This window comes from Equus caballus, chromosome 14 (genome assembly GCF_041296265.1).
Source record: "Equus caballus isolate H_3958 breed thoroughbred chromosome 14, TB-T2T, whole genome shotgun sequence".
In the NCBI taxonomy this organism is placed as follows: domain Eukaryota; kingdom Metazoa; phylum Chordata; class Mammalia; order Perissodactyla; family Equidae; genus Equus; species Equus caballus.
This window is the reverse complement of record NC_091697.1, coordinates 26,040,964-26,057,738: the sequence shown is the minus strand read 5'-3', so window position 1 is coordinate 26,057,738 and position 16,775 is coordinate 26,040,964. Positions and strand designations below refer to the sequence as shown.

Sequence of the window (16,775 nt, the reverse complement as noted above, 5' to 3'; positions counted from 1 at the left end):
AGGCCAAGGCTATCAAGGGGACATGAAAGCAAGACCATAAGGCTAGAAAGAAAGACTCCAGGCAAAGATGAGGCAATCTCAGTGGACGGGAAATGTGCTGACAGCCCAGGCACTTCACAGGTTGACATACCCTTGGAGAATTCACCCCGACCCAGGTTCCAGCCTTAGCATAACACGTGCACACTCTTGATCTTATTGGTGCCATTTGGGTCTTCTGTAACCAGGCTCACTTGCACAAAATCACAAGTCTTAGAAGGGGCTGAGTCACAATCCAAACCCAGGTCTTTCTAGTCCCAAAGCCAAACTCTTTCTACCTCACAGTGCCCATCCTCTGATGATGTCTCATCATTTTACAAAGCAGCTTCGGTCCTAAGGTGGGAATACCTCCAGACCACTCACCTTGGAGACATGGAAGTGCGCAGGTGGTTGCCCCGTCCCTGCCACCAGGGATCACAGGGAACCCTAGACCCCAGGGCTGGGCCCATCTGCTCCTCCTGGGGCAGCCCTCAGACACCTCCCACCATTCTCGCCCTTCACGCAGGAGTGCCCCAGCGGTGTGGTCAACGAGGAAACCTTCAAGCAGATCTACGCCCAGTTTTTCCCTCATGGAGGTGAGTCCAACCTTGAGAAAGATCCTGCCCGGCTCCCCCTCTTGTGAGCAGCCTTCCTTCCTCCAAGTTCACACTCCCTTGTAATCCAGCTCCTCCTCAAGGTCGGGGAGAACTCAGAGCAGGATTTCTCCCTTATTACAACACATGGAATTCACCAAAACCTTAGCAGAAAAGAGCTCTGAAAATGGACCCTCGCTAGGAGAGAAGGAGAGATTGATAAAGCAGTATCATAAAATCTCATAATAGCTCTAGAAAGCAGATATTTTTATCCCAGATGGGGCAGCTAAGTTTCAGAGAGGTTAAACAATTCACTCAATATCACACAGCCAGTGAGTAGCTGACCAGGATTAGACCCCATAAGTATCTGATGTAAAGCTCTGCCATGTTCGTCCCACCATCGTGCCACACACTCTCCATTCTTTTCCCTACAACAGCTGAGGCAAGCTAGAATTTTGACAAAGAACTTTAGTAAATATCAGAAACTATCAAAATAAACTAATCCAAAAAGATGCAGGGAACGTAAAATTGTGCTTATACATCCAGGTTGGCAAGTGTGCCAGGCCCACGGCTCCTCTGTTGCCCTGCCTGACTCCTGCAGGAACCCAGTCTGGCCCATGGGCCTGTGACATCAGTGGCTTTCCCTGTGGCTTCCATGTGTCACATGCTACCCTTCTTCCTGTCCTCAGGAGCTAACTCCTGCAGGATCCGTTCCCTGGGTCCTGACGAAATGCAGATGCAAGTGTACTAAACACCTCTGGGGCTCTATTTCCATGGGCCTCTTCAGCAGCAGACAGGAGCCTTCCCAGGTGTGGGATCCAGTACAGGGCCCCTACCCAAGCCGGGGCAGCTTTGTCCCATGCAAGCCCCTGACTGGCTGTTTGTCGAGTTCTATTGGGCACTCTTCATTGAGTTTTGACTATGTGGGAGCCTTGATGATGGTTTCAATGATGTGACTATGTGAAAAGTTTAACATGCTTTTTCAAAAATGTCAAGAAATACATGTTGGTAGAGCAGGCTTGTCACACAGCCACTGCAGGCACCCGCACACAGCTGCCTATCCCACCGGGAGCCAGAGCACATGCACAAGGTGGTCCTCGAGACCCCAGAGGAGATGCCCCTAAAGGAGCTGGCTGAGACCCTGCAACAGAACATGGACCACATGCTGTGGCTGAGGCAGCAGAGAGGCAGAGAGTATCGCCATTTGCATTGCTTTCTGGCCCTACCCTAGGAAGAAATGACCCAGTACTTGAAGAAGTTCCAATTATTCAAATGACTACTGTTATCTGTTGCTGTGAAATATTTGAATATCGGCTGGATCCAGAAACAGCAGGCCATTCATCCCTAAGCACACACACTCCTTCCAGCGGTGGCACACCCTTCCCTTTACATTATGACAGTTTCTTGAGGGTCAAACACATGTTCATATTTGTCATTATTAAGTTAAAAGAAAAAAGAAAGTCAAGAAATAGGTCTTGCTACATCCCATTGTACAAAGACGGGAAAGTGAAGCTCAGAGAGGTTGTGTTAGATGCCTGCAGTCACACAGCTGTGCAGTGGCACAGCTGCTATCTAAGCCCAGGTGTTTGTGCTCTCTAGTGAGTGCTCATTCCACAGCACTGCACTGTCACTCGGAAGAACATCTTCACACAGTCACTGTGTCATTCATCCACCAAGAATTATACACACAGACAGGCAGGTGGGTCTTTCTCCGGGGATGGCTGGCTGGAGGCAGAAAGGGCCTGTCTGGGCTCTTAGTAGAACTTCTCACCTAAACTCCAGGAGGGCCACACTGGGCCCGATTCACACCAGCGGCGTTTCCCACTCCACCATCTTCACCTTCCTGTCACCCAGCATCACCGTCTCTTTGTCATTGTTTTTAAGTGACTTCACTTCCTCTGCGGGGCCCTGCTCCCGTCACCTGCCTTCCCTCTCTGCCTTGCAGATGCCAGCACGTATGCCCATTACCTCTTCCACGCCTTCGACACCACCCAGACAGGCTCCGTGAAGTTCGAGGTACGCGTGTCTCAGGAGCCCCTGCTCCCCATCACCTCTTCCTCTAACCCATGGGGCGTTGGGGGTGGGGGGGAAGGGTTGGATCATCAAATGCTTCCGTCAAGACAAAGAAACTTTTATCCATTAACAAGCATTTCCTGAAGATAGAGAGAAGACAAATGCCCCTGCCTTCCCGGAACTCAGGGCCTGAGGGGACAAATGACAATGGTTTAACAGCTCACAGGCACTCCGAGCTTTCCTTGTGGCAGGGTCTGTACTTAGTGCTTTGCACGTATTGACTCATTTAATCCTCACAATAACCCTACAACGTAGGGTTCTATTATTTATTACCAGTTTACAGAAGAGGAAAGTAAGCAAAGAGACTGAGTGGTTTTCCCAGGTCAAACACTAGTGAGAGGAACAGGAGGGATTTGAACTCAGGTACCATGTTTCCAGAGTCCACGTTCTTAGCCACTAGACTGTACTGCCACCAGTATGAAAACTGCAGCCATGGGATCAGGCAATACCAGAGGAGGCTGTGTTCCCCTGTGTCTGGAGGTGTCAGCACACACAGAGCTCGATTCTTCTTCAAGGAGGCTCCTCCCCAAAATGGGACAGGGCACAGAATGGAAGGGGGGCTGCTCTTCCCTGAGCGTGGCCATAGCCTGCAGGGGACTGAGGACATGGGAGATGCCATCCTGTAAAAGCAGTCACAAAGGCTGACCCCAGGTCAGAGCTCCGCCCTTCCCGATGGCTTGATGGTTAACGCTGCTCATGCCTCTTCCACTTCTCAGGACTTTGTAACCGCTCTGTCGATCTTGCTGAGAGGAACCGTCCATGAGAAACTGAGGTGGACATTTAACTTGTATGACATCAACAAAGACGGATACATAAACAAAGAGGTAAGTGAGCTGAGGCAGGGGCATGAGAAATCTGCAATGAAGGCACCTAATTAAGTAGCAAACAGCCCCAGTCGTGATAATGAAATTGCCTGAGTGAGGAGGAGAGATCGGCTTGGGGTTAACAGAGCTGGTTCCTGGCAAAATGAAGAAAGTCGTGGCCTTTGACCTCCCCCATTGCCCTACCCTGTCCTGTTCTCAGGCATTCAAGAGAGGATTAAGCAGATTCATTCTCTCTCACTGGGTCCCACGTAATCAATGCACATGTCAAAGGAGGTATAAGTGATTTATATCAGTGTAGAGTTACCCCCCCCCCCCAGGGGAGCTTGCATTTGAACAGGTTAACAGCCATGAGTTAAAGGTCAAAATTGGAATGGTAGAATTGCAGGCATCTCCTAGAAGAGAAGAGGGTGTCTCTGAGGAGGAAGGGACCCCAAAGGGATCACATTGGCCACACCTCTTTGCCTACTAATAAAACCAGAGAAGGAAGTGATGGAAGGTGCAGCCGTCCTTAAAGAAATCATCACAAGTAATTTCTGAATCTTCACCGCTTGACACTTGCAGAATCTTAGAGTACATATGGTGTCCAGCAGCGAGATGCCCACAGGTCTGTCTCAAAACTCACTTTGATATCTCCTGTCTCCTGGTATCTCGGTGGAAGCTTGGATCTAGCATCCTGAACATCCCACTTCCTGAGCTCCTACGCGCCAGGCAGAGTGCCTGAAGTTACAAATAGCATCTCCAGTCTTCACCTCGACCCCAAAAGGCTCTCTCCAGCTTCCATTCCTCATTCATTCAGTCGTGTGTTTGCTCAACACATATTTGAGAGCTAATTAGGTGCTCTTGGTGCTAAAGATAAAGTGGTGAACAATCCCAAAAAGTGTGAAAATCCTAATATCCACTAGTAGCAGATTCATTAAATGAATTCCAGTAAATACATATAATGGAATAACAGCTGGTCATCTAAAATCATGCAAGAGTAATAAGACGTAAAAATTAGTATAATATACTATATTTTAAAAACCACTTTAGAAAGTAGTATATGTAATATTATCTCAATTTTGTAAATAATTAAATGCTTCTGTACATACTCAAATATACGATACTCCAAAATATTCACATACTACTTCACAAAATATATAAAGAAAGGACTCCATAAAATGGGACTTATAACACTGGTCTGCAACCTGAATTCAACCATTGTTTCATCACTAAATCATTTTACTAACTCCGGTTCCCTTTTTCTTATTTGAAACTAGACAAAATTGTCTCCATTAATACCCGTCAGACCACTCTGGATGGCAGTTTAAAAGTAAAAGAAAAGTGAAGATAAACAGCTTCCTAGAAAACAGAGCTGCATCTTCCCCTGATGGTCATTTGGAGATAAGCTCATCAAAATTGTGGGCAATGAAAATCCTGAGACAGCAATCAAAATTGGTCTTTAAGTCCATTCTCTGATAAAAGATACTCAGGAAACAAACCTACAGCTGGCAGATGCAAAGGACTTGTAAAGCACACATTTTAAAACAGACACGTGGCTAGAGACATATGTTCCCTAGTTCTATCCAGTGACAGGGCCTAGGAGCAGCAACACTCCTGTAGCAATGAGCACACCCAGCACCCAGACCTTGCTTTCTAAATACCATTCTCCAGGACAAGGAACCAGTCTCCTTGGAGAACTGGTTGATTCCAGGACTGGGAAAGAGAAAATGCAAGATGAGCCTGGAGCATCTTGTACTTAAAAAGTATGGGAGTCCTAAAAAAGAAAAAAGATGGAGGCATGTCAAAACACTATGGGAGTCAACCTGAAGGAGTTGCCAATAGCCAACGCTAGAACAATTTGAGGGAAAAAATAAAAAATGATAGTATTGGATCATGACCTACACGCTAAATATCCATGAGTCCATACTGAATAATATATCTATTCAAATAATGTATTATGTATTCAAATAAATAATTGGATACACAGATAAATGGGGAGGGGTAACAATTTTTCCTTAAAGAAGAATTCCAATTAATAAATGTAGGAAAATAAAGGAAATACAAAATCACCAATAGACAAACACCACAGTGATCCTTTTTGCAGGCAATATCCACTGACACATACTAAAATCAGTGGAGAAGCTTGACAGACACCACCCTAATCCAGTGACCAAGGTTAACGTGGCCAGTAATAAGAGATAGCAACACCATGTCCGTCTCTGATATGATGCACCAAGAAGGATATAACATCACCTCTCTGATAGTCTTGTCAGAAATTCATTACTTCAATTTAATCATAAGAAAACCAGGGGCCACCTCAAACTGAGAGACATTCTTCAAAATAACTGACCAGTACTCATATCAAAAGTATCATGATCTTGAAAGACAAAAAGAAAAGAGAAACTGTCACAGATTAGAGGAGACTTAAGGAGACACAATAAGTAAATGCAATGTGGGAACTTAGAACAGAAAAAAGACACGAGGGAAAAAGCTGATGAAATTTGAATAAGCTCTTAGTTTAGTTAATAGCATTGTAGCATTGTCAATTTCCAGGTTTTCATCGTTGTCCTAAGTTGTTAACATCAGGGGAAGCTTGGTCAAAGTTATATATGAACGCTCTGTAGTATTTTTGAAACTTTTGTGTAAGTCTAAAATTATTAATAATAGGTTGAAAACAGAATAAAAAATTAAATAAGCACATGGAATGAGGAGGAGCAGGCAAAGAACCCAGGAGAGAGGCTGGGTCTCTGTAGACACTACTTCAAACATCCCGCAGAGAAGGCTGTCTTCGTCCACTCTTCTCCCCCATGCAGAGCAGGGATCGGGATAAGCCACAGAACACCATGCCCGGCCAGTGTGATAGGAGAAGAACACAGAGCCACTCAGCTATTGCTGGCCTCTTTGCCCGTGGTAGGCACTGTGCCAGGTGCAGAGGCCTTAGCACTGAAGGACCCAACACGTGTCCTCACAGAGCTCACAGTCTCAGGGAAACAGAGCTGTAAACTAATATTAGGAACAACTTAATTATTTAAACAAGCACAGGTTTCCCTCACTATCTGGAAGTTCCGTTTTATGAAAGACCTACATTAGTAGCAGCATTCGTTTTGCAGCGAGCCATTACAGAGGCAGCCCCCACCCGCCAAGCTCTTTCCTGGGAACTACACTCGGCGTCTCATCATCAAGCTGCCATGGCCTTGAACTGTGTCTGTGATTAAGATAAAGCATCTGTGCTTTATCTCCATTTATTTTGGTAAGTTATTTTGGGGGTCAAAGAAAGCTCCAAAGTTTTCCCATATAAATTAATGGTAATTCCTTCTTCACTTTACTGTGTGTTGACTTTTCATAAGAAGCACTCTACTTTCGGATAGCAAGGGAAACTTGTATCTACTAAGCACTTACTCTATATCAGGAAGCATCGACAGATTGGAAAGAAATATGGTAGGATTTGTAACATCTATCAACCCCCAACAACCAAGAAGGGTAGTTATTGTCTTTGTAGAAAAGGATCTTTTGGTTACAGACTAGAAAATCATCAACATAAACTAGCTTGAGTTGAAAGAGATTTCCTGTAAGGATATAGGGAGTCTGATGGAACACACTTAATCCCCATTGGAACTACAAAGTTGTTAGCCTCTCTCTCTCTCTCTCTGTGTCTCCTCTTCTTTCTCCTCTCTTTGCCACGCCCCCACAACCCCACCCCCAACTCCAGCATTGTCTGAGATCAAGATGGCCACGCTCTCCCTGCAGGAATGACAGCTTCAAATTGCCAGCAACCTAGGGGTGGGGGAAGCCCAAAAGGAGGTTTTAGTTTATAGGGTAGCCATTCTCAGACACCGCCTCTCCGTGGCTTCTCTTGGTCTGTGTTACACCTCTTTCTTCTTCAGTTGCTTTTCTCAGAGAGCCTGTGTGTGTGTGTGCACAAATTCACACGCTCCTGTGAACATTTCTGTTTTTCCCCCATCCCCTCCTTCCTTCTCCCCGCTCTGCTCCTCTGTTCTCCTCTCTTCTCTTCTTTCTCTCCCTTTCTCCCAGCATTTCTCTCATCCGCTCTACTTCCTGTGCATCTGCTCATTCTACTCCTTACAGAAGTTCTACTCTTCTGCAGAGGTTTTTGGTTTCTGCTTATCCTTCACCTCAGCTAAAACCTGGAAATGGCTCTCTCGTGGCCCTGGGCCCAAATCCACACGACTTTCGAGCTCCAGGGTTCTACTGCTTCTGCCTACAGTTGCTGTGCCTCTTCATTCAAACCTCTCAAGAGGGAAATACTGAGTAGCTCAGCTTTAGTCAGATGTCCACCTTTGTTCCCATCACTTGTGGTCACAGGGACAGGTCATGTGGTACAAACACAGCCACCCCGGCCCAACGTCTCAAAGGAATTATGGAGTGGGGAGAGGGTCTTCCAACCCGGGGTGGCGGCTGATCAGGGCACAGCCATGTCCACCCTGATCCCACACATAACCCTCACGGACAATGCTCAAGAAGAGGTAACCTACCTAAGAGCTTCCGAAGGCAAAGAGAACTTTCCACTGTCCTCTCTCTAGAAGGAAGCTCCCAGAATATAACCCCCTCAGCTTGTTTTCTAAATCCCTCTCATCAGCTGAAGAGGGTCCTTTTAATCACTTTCATTAGCAAGGGGGACAAGGAGCCTCAAACTGTCACCTAAGAAGAGCTTGACCTCATGGTCCCCACACTGTGTGCTTCCATGTCCCCTCCCAGGAGATGATGGACATTGTCAAAGCCATCTATGACATGATGGGGAAATACACATATCCTGTGCTCAAGGAAGACACTCCAAGGCAGCACGTGGATGTTTTCTTCCAGGTAAGAGCATACGCCCTGTGTGTGAGCTCTGAGCCCAATTTAGACCAGTCAGCGCACAAGCATCAGAGCAAGTGATTTGTGTCCAACCCTGAACTAAGTATTGCGGGAAACAGAAAAGAATTATGAGATGTATTGTGCTCTAGGAATAGATGATCTCATTAAGCAGACAAGCATACACTACAGAAGAGAACAGGGAAGTATATTATTAAATATAAGCGATATAGTATGGACTCTAAGTTCCATAAAAATTCTTGGGGGATCAGAGTAAACAGAGAAGACGGCATTAAGCACATTTGTGTGGGTGTTGAGCATTTATGTCTGGGGATGAAGGGGAAAGAAGGCTGGAAACTAGGGTGGGGGGATTGTGAGATCTTGACACTGAAGAGTTTGGCCTCGCTCTGGTGAAGGACGAGTGGCTTCTATTCGTCTGTGAGTAGAAGAGTGGTGTGGTCATAGTGGTGTTTTAGTAAAAAGTTAACCTAACAGCAGAGTTTCAAAGAATGTCAGAGCTCATTCTGGTCCAATCCTCTCACTTTGCAGATGGGAAAAGCAGAGGCTCAGAGAGGCTTAAAGACTCACTCAAGGGCACTCAGTAAGTGACGGAGACAGAACTAGAACCTCTCACGTCCGGTATTCTTTCCGCCAGAGAGACAGGTTAGAAGAGAGTCTGCAGAGGACACGTAGGGTGTGAGCAGAACAATCGGGAGATGAGGTGATCAGGGTCTGCAGCAAGTCTTTCAATTTTAAGGAAGCTCACAGGGGTCAGAGAGCTGTAACCAGGGCCTAGGCAGAGGTGTGTGGCCAGCGAAAGACCACCCTAATTTTGGGGCAAGTTGGTTAGCAAAAAGCAAGTTTTGGAATGCAGATTCCAGATTCTTTAAAGTGCTTTCATAGTGCTTCCTGTTGTGTCTTTCAGAAAATGGACAAAAATAAAGATGGCATCGTGACTTTAGACGAATTTCTTGAATCCTGTCAGGAGGTAAGGAGAGATCCGAGGGCACAAAACCTCTAAATCTGGGGAAGGAAATCTGGGGCTTGGAGACCTGAAAGAAGAGAGTGAGAAACCTGCAACCCCTCAGATGAGAGCCATCACCACCAGCAACAACTCCAAAGTCCAGCTATCTCCACTCCCCAGACTGGCCTGTGGTTGGGCTCGGCCAAGCACAGGACTGAGCCAGATGCCTAAGAAGAGGTGTTGGGGGTGTTCACACAGCCAGAGAGGGTCTCTGTGAAACCACAGACATCCCAAGTCAGCAACACCGTCATTTTCAACCTGCCTCTGGCTGGATGACCCACTCCCCAGACTACAGGGGACTAGCTGGGGAGAAAAATCGCAGGCTTTACAGATGTTAAAAAGATATTAGTTCATTATCCAAAAAATTTGACAACATATAAAATCTACAAATTTCCTGCAAAATACAATTTATCAAAACTAACACAAAAGGAAATGGAAAGTCTGAGTAGTCCTATGTTTGTTAAAGAAACTGAATCTGTAATTTAAAACTTTCCCACAGAGAAAATGGCAGGCAAAGATGTCTTCACTGGTAAACTATTCCAAACATTTAAGAACAAAAATGACGCTAATCTTATACAAAAGCAGAGAACAGAGAAAGAGGGAAAACTTAGCTTGATTGATGAGGCTATCATGACCCTAACATGCAAGCTGGACAAGGCATTACAAGACAAAAAACTTTTCAGGCTAATATATTCCTCCTGGACATAGATGCAAAAATCGAATCCAGCCATAGGTAGAAAGCATAATACATCATGAATAGATAGGGCTTATTACAGGAATGCTAGATTAGCTTAACATTCAAGAACTAGTGAATGTGATTAATGGCATAATAGAATAAAGAAGAAAAATCATGTGATCATTTCAGTAGATGTAGAAAAGTTGTTTGATAAAATACAGTACTCACTGTTTTACTGGATAATGTGCTTCTTCCAAATTTCTCTCTAAAGTCAGGAAAGGTGCTTCTTGCCTTGTGTTGCCCACTTTCCACGTCTCCATCCCTTACTCCCTGTTTCTCACATCCTTGCCAGATTCTCTCTGCATAGGAAACCCATGCTGGAGGTCAGCTCACCAGTCACAGAGCTTCTCATGGAGGAGCCTCAGAGTTCTGACCGTCCTCTCTTTTCTCTCTCCTCCTTTCCCAGGATGACAACATCATGAGGTCCCTCCAGCTATTTCAAAATGTCATGTAACTGTGGACATAGCCATCTGGCTCTCAGAGACGTTGTACTAAACACCTTAACACCTTGATCTGCCCTCGTTCTGATTTTACACACCGACTCTTGGGACAGAAACACCTTTTACACTTTGGAAGAATTCTCTGCTGAAGACTTTCTACAGAACCCAGCATCACGTGGCTCAGTCTCTGATTGCCAGCTCTTTCTCGTCCCCCTTCTTGAGAGGGACTAGAAGAAATTGGGTTTATTTTGGAAGCATGCTCATCTCTTCACACTGCTGCCATATGGAAGGTCCCTCTGCTCGAGCTTAAACAGTAGTGCACACTTTTCTGCTTGCGTGCCCCAGTCCACTGCCTCCAAGTCCAGCAGACTTTGATGTATCTGGAAGCAAGACAACCTGAGCCAAATGCACACCATCCTCTGATGGCCTCCCAAACCAATGTGCCTGTTGCCCTTCCTTTGGTGGGAAGAATGAGCATTATACAGAACAACTAGAATCTACCATGACTAGGTTGGGAGGGTCAGCACCTAACATATGTAGGATAGGACTGAATTATTAAGCATGGCATTGTCTGATGACCCAGACTGCCCATGTCCTTTGTTTCCAGAGGGAAGGACCAATAATTCTCTCTCACACTAGCATCCGTGCTGGTAGTACAAGTCCCTTAACATGCCCAGGAAAGGAGCCAATGCCCAGCAGTCCATGCCTCCATTCCATCTCCTGCTAGAGCCCAGCACTGCATGTCCCTCCCAGAAAGCCCAGAATGCCTGCAAATTGCTGTAATTTTATACCATGTTCTAATCAATAAACAGAACTATTTCTTACACTCTTAATCGTCATTTCTTCCATGACTCCATTAGGCAGGAGAGGTAAATTGTGAAAAAGGGAGGCTAGTCCATTCACTTGGCATCCAGTTAAGTACTCACTTGGTGCCAGGCCCTGTGCCAGGCAGTGCATCGTCCTCACCCGCCCCCAAGCAAACATCCAATTCAAATGCAAATACTGTGACCTTATGAAATGCAGCTTAAAGACGAGACTCTTCACAACACCTCTCTTGCAACAAGACCGCCACTCCCAAGACCCTGTCATGTGGACATCTGGAGCCTCATGTGGTGTGGCTGAGGATACAGAGATAAAGAGGTGGTCAGGACCTCCTGCTGAGGGACTTGGAGTCCAGGGGTTGATCAAGCGGCTTCAGCCTATAAGCAGCAAATGATTATTTATGTTGGACACTACAAGTCTTAGTTTCTCCATTTGACATCACATGACAAAGATGAAGAGCTAACAGTGACATTTGTGAAGGAAAGCGCTTTATTGAACCCCTCTTATGTGCCAGGTGTTGCACTAGGGGCTTTATATACATTATCTTATTTCATGCTCACGGTAGAGCACTCTGGAAGGTAGAGTCTTAGTTTTACTGGTGAGGACACTGAAGCTCAGGGAGGTAAGGGGATCTGCCTGAGGTAGCACAGCTGCATAGAGCGCGTTAACTCTCCCCTCTCTACCCTAGAGCCTTCCTACTAGGAAGGAACTCGCCCCAAGGAACTGAGGGACCTCACACGAATCTCATTCCTCTGTAGTCAGAAAGACACAGGAATTCTTTGAATCCAAACAGCAGATGAGGACACAAACGCAGAGAAGGGGGAAGCCTCAGGACCTGTGGAGCACTAGCAAGAGCAGGCCACGACATCTGGTGCATGCATGAAGTGCTCCGGATCTGATCCCCATCGGCCGCCGCCTGGCATGGTTGGAAATTGTAGGGACCACAGCTCTGTTTCTCTATTTGGGCTTCCCGAGCGCAGCCGTGTGGCCATCTAAGGCTGCTGGACATGCGGCCGGCGCCCAGCAAGGCATACATTTAGCCCCAAGCAGACCTTTCCCATGTGCTGTCTGAACCTGCATCATGAGGCTGTACGATGCCCAGCCCGTGGTTCGCCACGCTGGCTACACATCACAATCAACTGGAGAACTTTGAAAAACGCCAGTTCTGGACCCCACCCCAGACCAATGGAAGTAGAATCTCTGAGGGTGGAGTCGGGATATGAGATTCTTTAGAAGCTGTCCAGGGGGTTGTAATGTGCACCCAGAGCTAAGATGGGCAACTTACCACACCCAGTGCTAAGAATGGAGCCATGATCCGAGCCATTCCCCTGGCCACAATGATTGGTGCAGAGCTGGGCTTGCTTCCTAAGCCAGTCCACACGGCATGAATCTCCAGACTTATGCTGGGAACAATGGGACAAAAGGTTCTCTCTCCTACTGGACATGAATGAGAGAGCATATAGTCCTAGGACATGGTGGCAGCAATTTAGGAATTCTGACAGGTTATCCAAGAACTGAAGGGCAGATAAACCAGAACCACAAAAGGCAAGGCAGACAGCTTTTTTAAAAAAATTAAAAGATAAACCAGAAATCGGGCCCTTGATGAGATCATTGAGCTGCTAGATCAAGCCATCCCTGAAGCCACACACACCGCTGACCTTTTCAGATGCCTTGGTCAAATGCCTACATAAGGTTTAGACCAGTGTTTCCCACCCTGGCTACATATCAGAATCACTGGGGAGCAGCATTTGGGGACATTTTTTAAAGTGCCAAATGCTTTGGCCTTATCCCAGGTTCTGAATCAGAATCTCTAGAGATGGAGCCCTGAGCATCAGGAGGCTTTAAAAGCTCTCCAGGTGATTTCCAGTGTACACCTAGGGCACGGAGCCCCCGTTGTGGAAGAGGGGAAAGGCTGGCACCCTTCTCCCTCTGCTGGCCAGACCACAAGGAGAAGCCCAATTCAGTCCTGAGTGCCCAATACTGAGGGGAAAATCAGCATCTGGAGATATTCAGAGAGAAGACAGAATGGAAGGAAGATTCAAAACCAGTTCTAACATGAATAATCAACAGAAAGAGAGTTGGTTGTCCCGTGGGGGTGGGGGAAAAGGACAACCTCTTGCAGCAATTCACCATTCATCAAAGCTTTTAATAAGGACCAAGGAAAAGATCAAAGCTGGTGTTTCCACAGCAGCAGAGAAAGAGAGAGGCCTGTGCCTCTGTGAATCCATGCACCTCTCAGCAGCCAGGGTAGAGGTGAAACAAGGCTCTCCACTTGCAACAACCATCTCCAACTTGTCCTCCTGAATCAGCCAACAAATGCCACCATTTGCCACCATCTGCCAATGGCAATTCAACCATGTAGCAGAGGCCGTGGCTGCCCTTCCTGAGAAGGCCCTCACCATTACCGCACAGGTGGACTCAACTGTGCCAGCTGCAAATGCCTGCGACTTTTTGTCTGTGACTCCGGCTGTCACAGACAGTCTGGCCAGGACAGCCCCACTCTGCCTGTGGGCAGGACCGGCAGGAAGAGCCAGTTAGCTAACACCTGCCTGGAGTAGCCCTCAGCCAATGACTAGCGAGAGCAGTGAACAAGTACCCCAAACCCCTCTCCTCTAGGTAGGAAGGGCTCTGGGGCATCTTCTCTTCTGTCTCCCAAACTTCCCCAGTAGGATTGAGCCCCAATCGCCCACAGCAGTAACCTGCTCTAAAGTGTACCCTTAGTGACCTCCTTTCCGTCCCTGTCTCTTTCCTGCACGCCCCTACCATTGCTTCCTGGGTCACTCCCCAGATAAGCTCCTGGACCCCACAGCCATGTCACAGGGCTGCCTCTGGAGGAACCCAACCTAAAACAGACAACGAATACGACAGACATATGTCCTGCTCTCATGAATCTGACATTCTAGTGGGAGGAAACAGACAACAAATAAAACTATTTTAGATAGTTAAAGTGGCAGGAAGAGGAAAAAAGTGCGACATGATAGAGAGGGAAGGGTGGCTGGGGAGGCTCCTGTGAGCCGAGCTTGATGTGATCTTAGGGGTGGGGGGTTCACCAGGCATTTATAGAAAATCTGGGCCTAGGCCTGCTGTCGCTTCTTGGTCAGCCATCTGAGATTCCATCTCGTATTCCAATAAGGAAATCGTATCTGGCATAGAGATGGAGAAGCCCACGGTGACCAAGCCTGTGGTTCTCTAATATCACATCTCTGAATTAATCCTCTGAGCAGAGGCCAGAAAGGTCCCCTGGAGAGGCTCCCAGGAGGAAGATGGGACTGGGGACCCTGCTCGGTGCCAGCTTCTCTATGGGTGACCTCCTACTTGAATCTCACAACAGTCCTGTGAAGTAGGTACCCCACGCACCTGTTTTTCAGATGAAAAAAGGATGCCCACAGACACGGAGGGAGCTTGACATGTGGCTGGAAATGGGCTTAAAAGCCTGCCAAGCTCCAAAATCCATGCCCAGCCCCACTTCTTAGAGAAGACGAAGACCATCCTCCACTTATTCCTAAAACCAGCTCTAATGATACACAAACACCAGAAGGTGTTGGAAAACAGCTGCCAAGAAAACTATTAGTAAAGAGCAATGAAAACAAGTCCATGAATCCAAGCCAAATTACTCTTCCTCCAAAGGGAAGAATGCCAAGGACATGTGCAAAGATGTCCATATGGTTTCCTGGAGGAGCTGAAATAAACATGTCCCTCCCCATCAAAATAAGGCCCAATCTAATTGGCAGACCTCTGCACCCTGGTCCAGTGACTAACTGGGGACCAAAAAACTCAGATGTTGAAGAGCAGGGCAAAACCACAGGGGGAGCCAGCCCCTCTAAGTGGACTTTCAAAGACACATGAGATTCTGGGGAGCTAACTGCACTCGCAGTTCTAGAAATGGAGCACACGACCTAGTCTAGGCTAATCATTACCTCCCATGCCCCTGGCCGTAGTGATTGGTCTAGGGGTAAGCTTAAGACCTAAGCCAATGCAAACAGCATGAATTTTAGGGCTTTTACTGAGGACAATGAAACAAAGTTGTTCATTTTCCTCCTGGACGTGAATGAAAAAGCACATAGCCATGGGACATACAGGCAATCACTTTGTAGCCTGCAAGGAAACCAAGTTATAGATGAACATAATATCACAGAAGACAAGGCAGAGAGATGAAGACAAATGGACTTCTTGATGATTTCCTTGAACTGCTGGATTAAGCTTTACCTGAAACTACATGTACCTCAAGTGGTTTGGGTTGCATGTATCAATAAGTTAATTTTTTATTATTTAAGGCAGTTAGAATTGAACTTTCTGTAACTTGCAACTTGACACTTGCTAACTGACCCCACCCCCACTCCTTCCTATGAAAGATGGGGTGGTAGCAGCTGGGTGGTGGTGGAGGTGAGTGAGAAATCCAGTCTAACGTCATGTCCACTAGACTGCTCTGCCATGTACTTTGCAACCATAATATAATAATATTAATATCATTCGCTGAGCACTTATTGCGTGCTAATAGCTCTCACGTATTCAATCTTCACTATCCTGGGGTTGGTTCTGTTATTAACCCCATTTGCTAAGGAGGGAACTGGGGCTCAGAGAGGTGAAGGAATTTGACCGTGATCAAATACCTAATAGGCGGCAGAGTGATTTGCCCCTAGGACTTTCTGACTGTGGCACTGAATCGCTTACCCATAAACTGCCAGCTTCAGTGCATTTATGGTGCCACGCAGAGATAAGAAATGAGTGGCAAACCAAAGAATATATGTCCAGGGTAAAGGGGGCAACTCTGTCCCAGCTCTGGGGATCACTGCCATGTTGTTGGAACGTGGGTCCAGGGCTGGTAGACCTAACAACTTTTCAAGTAAAGTTGAAAATCTGGACTTATATCTAAAATCCCCCAATTTTTACATTCTGACAACTACTTCAATATTTAAAAGACACCAGACAAACCAAACTAACAAGTATAAGAGCTGAATTTGGCCCGGGGTCATCAATTTGCAAGCCCTGCACGACGTTCTATTACATACTACCAAGTGGTGCTAATGTATCAGGGTAACGTCAATCGTCATCAACAGGTGGTGGAGAAACCAACTGTGGTACATCCACGCCACAGTACGCAATTCAGCAATACAGAGGAATGAATTCTCCATACACACGACATGAGTGACTCTCAAAATTAATCACGTTGATGGAAAAAGCCAGACCAAAAAATAGGACATACTGTATATTTCCATTAATATAAAATTCTAGAAAATGCAAACTAATCTCTAGTGACAGGAAGCAGATCACTGGTTGCCTGGGGATGGGAGGGTCAGGGCAGAGAGAAGGGGTGAGAAAGATAAACAAGGGGCAAGAGGAGACTTTGGGGGGTGATGGATGTGTTTATCATCTTGATTGTGTGATGGTTTCATGAGTGTATACTCATGTCAAAAATATTAAATTATACACTTTAAACATGTGTAGTTTGTTGCATGT

At 46.4% G+C, this 16,775-nt stretch overlaps 1 protein-coding gene across 4 annotated transcripts in view; it reads left to right on the top strand.

The window, feature by feature from the left end:
* Positions 1–11,329, top strand: part of KCNIP1 (potassium voltage-gated channel interacting protein 1) — a 344,269-nt gene extending 332,940 nt beyond the window's left edge. For all 4 annotated transcript variants that reach the window (XM_001503162.6, XM_070233929.1, XM_003362900.5 and 1 more), the window contains 6 exons: positions 542–611; positions 2,554–2,624; positions 3,398–3,505; positions 8,201–8,305; positions 9,222–9,284; positions 10,463–11,329. In XM_001503162.6, the coding sequence (XP_001503212.1) occupies positions 542–611; positions 2,554–2,624; positions 3,398–3,505; positions 8,201–8,305; positions 9,222–9,284; positions 10,463–10,510 (465 nt within the window). In that variant the 3' untranslated portion in view covers positions 10,511–11,329. The remainder of the gene's footprint in view (positions 1–541; positions 612–2,553; positions 2,625–3,397; positions 3,506–8,200; positions 8,306–9,221; positions 9,285–10,462) is intronic.
* The last annotated feature ends 5,446 nt before the right edge of the window (positions 11,330–16,775 follow it).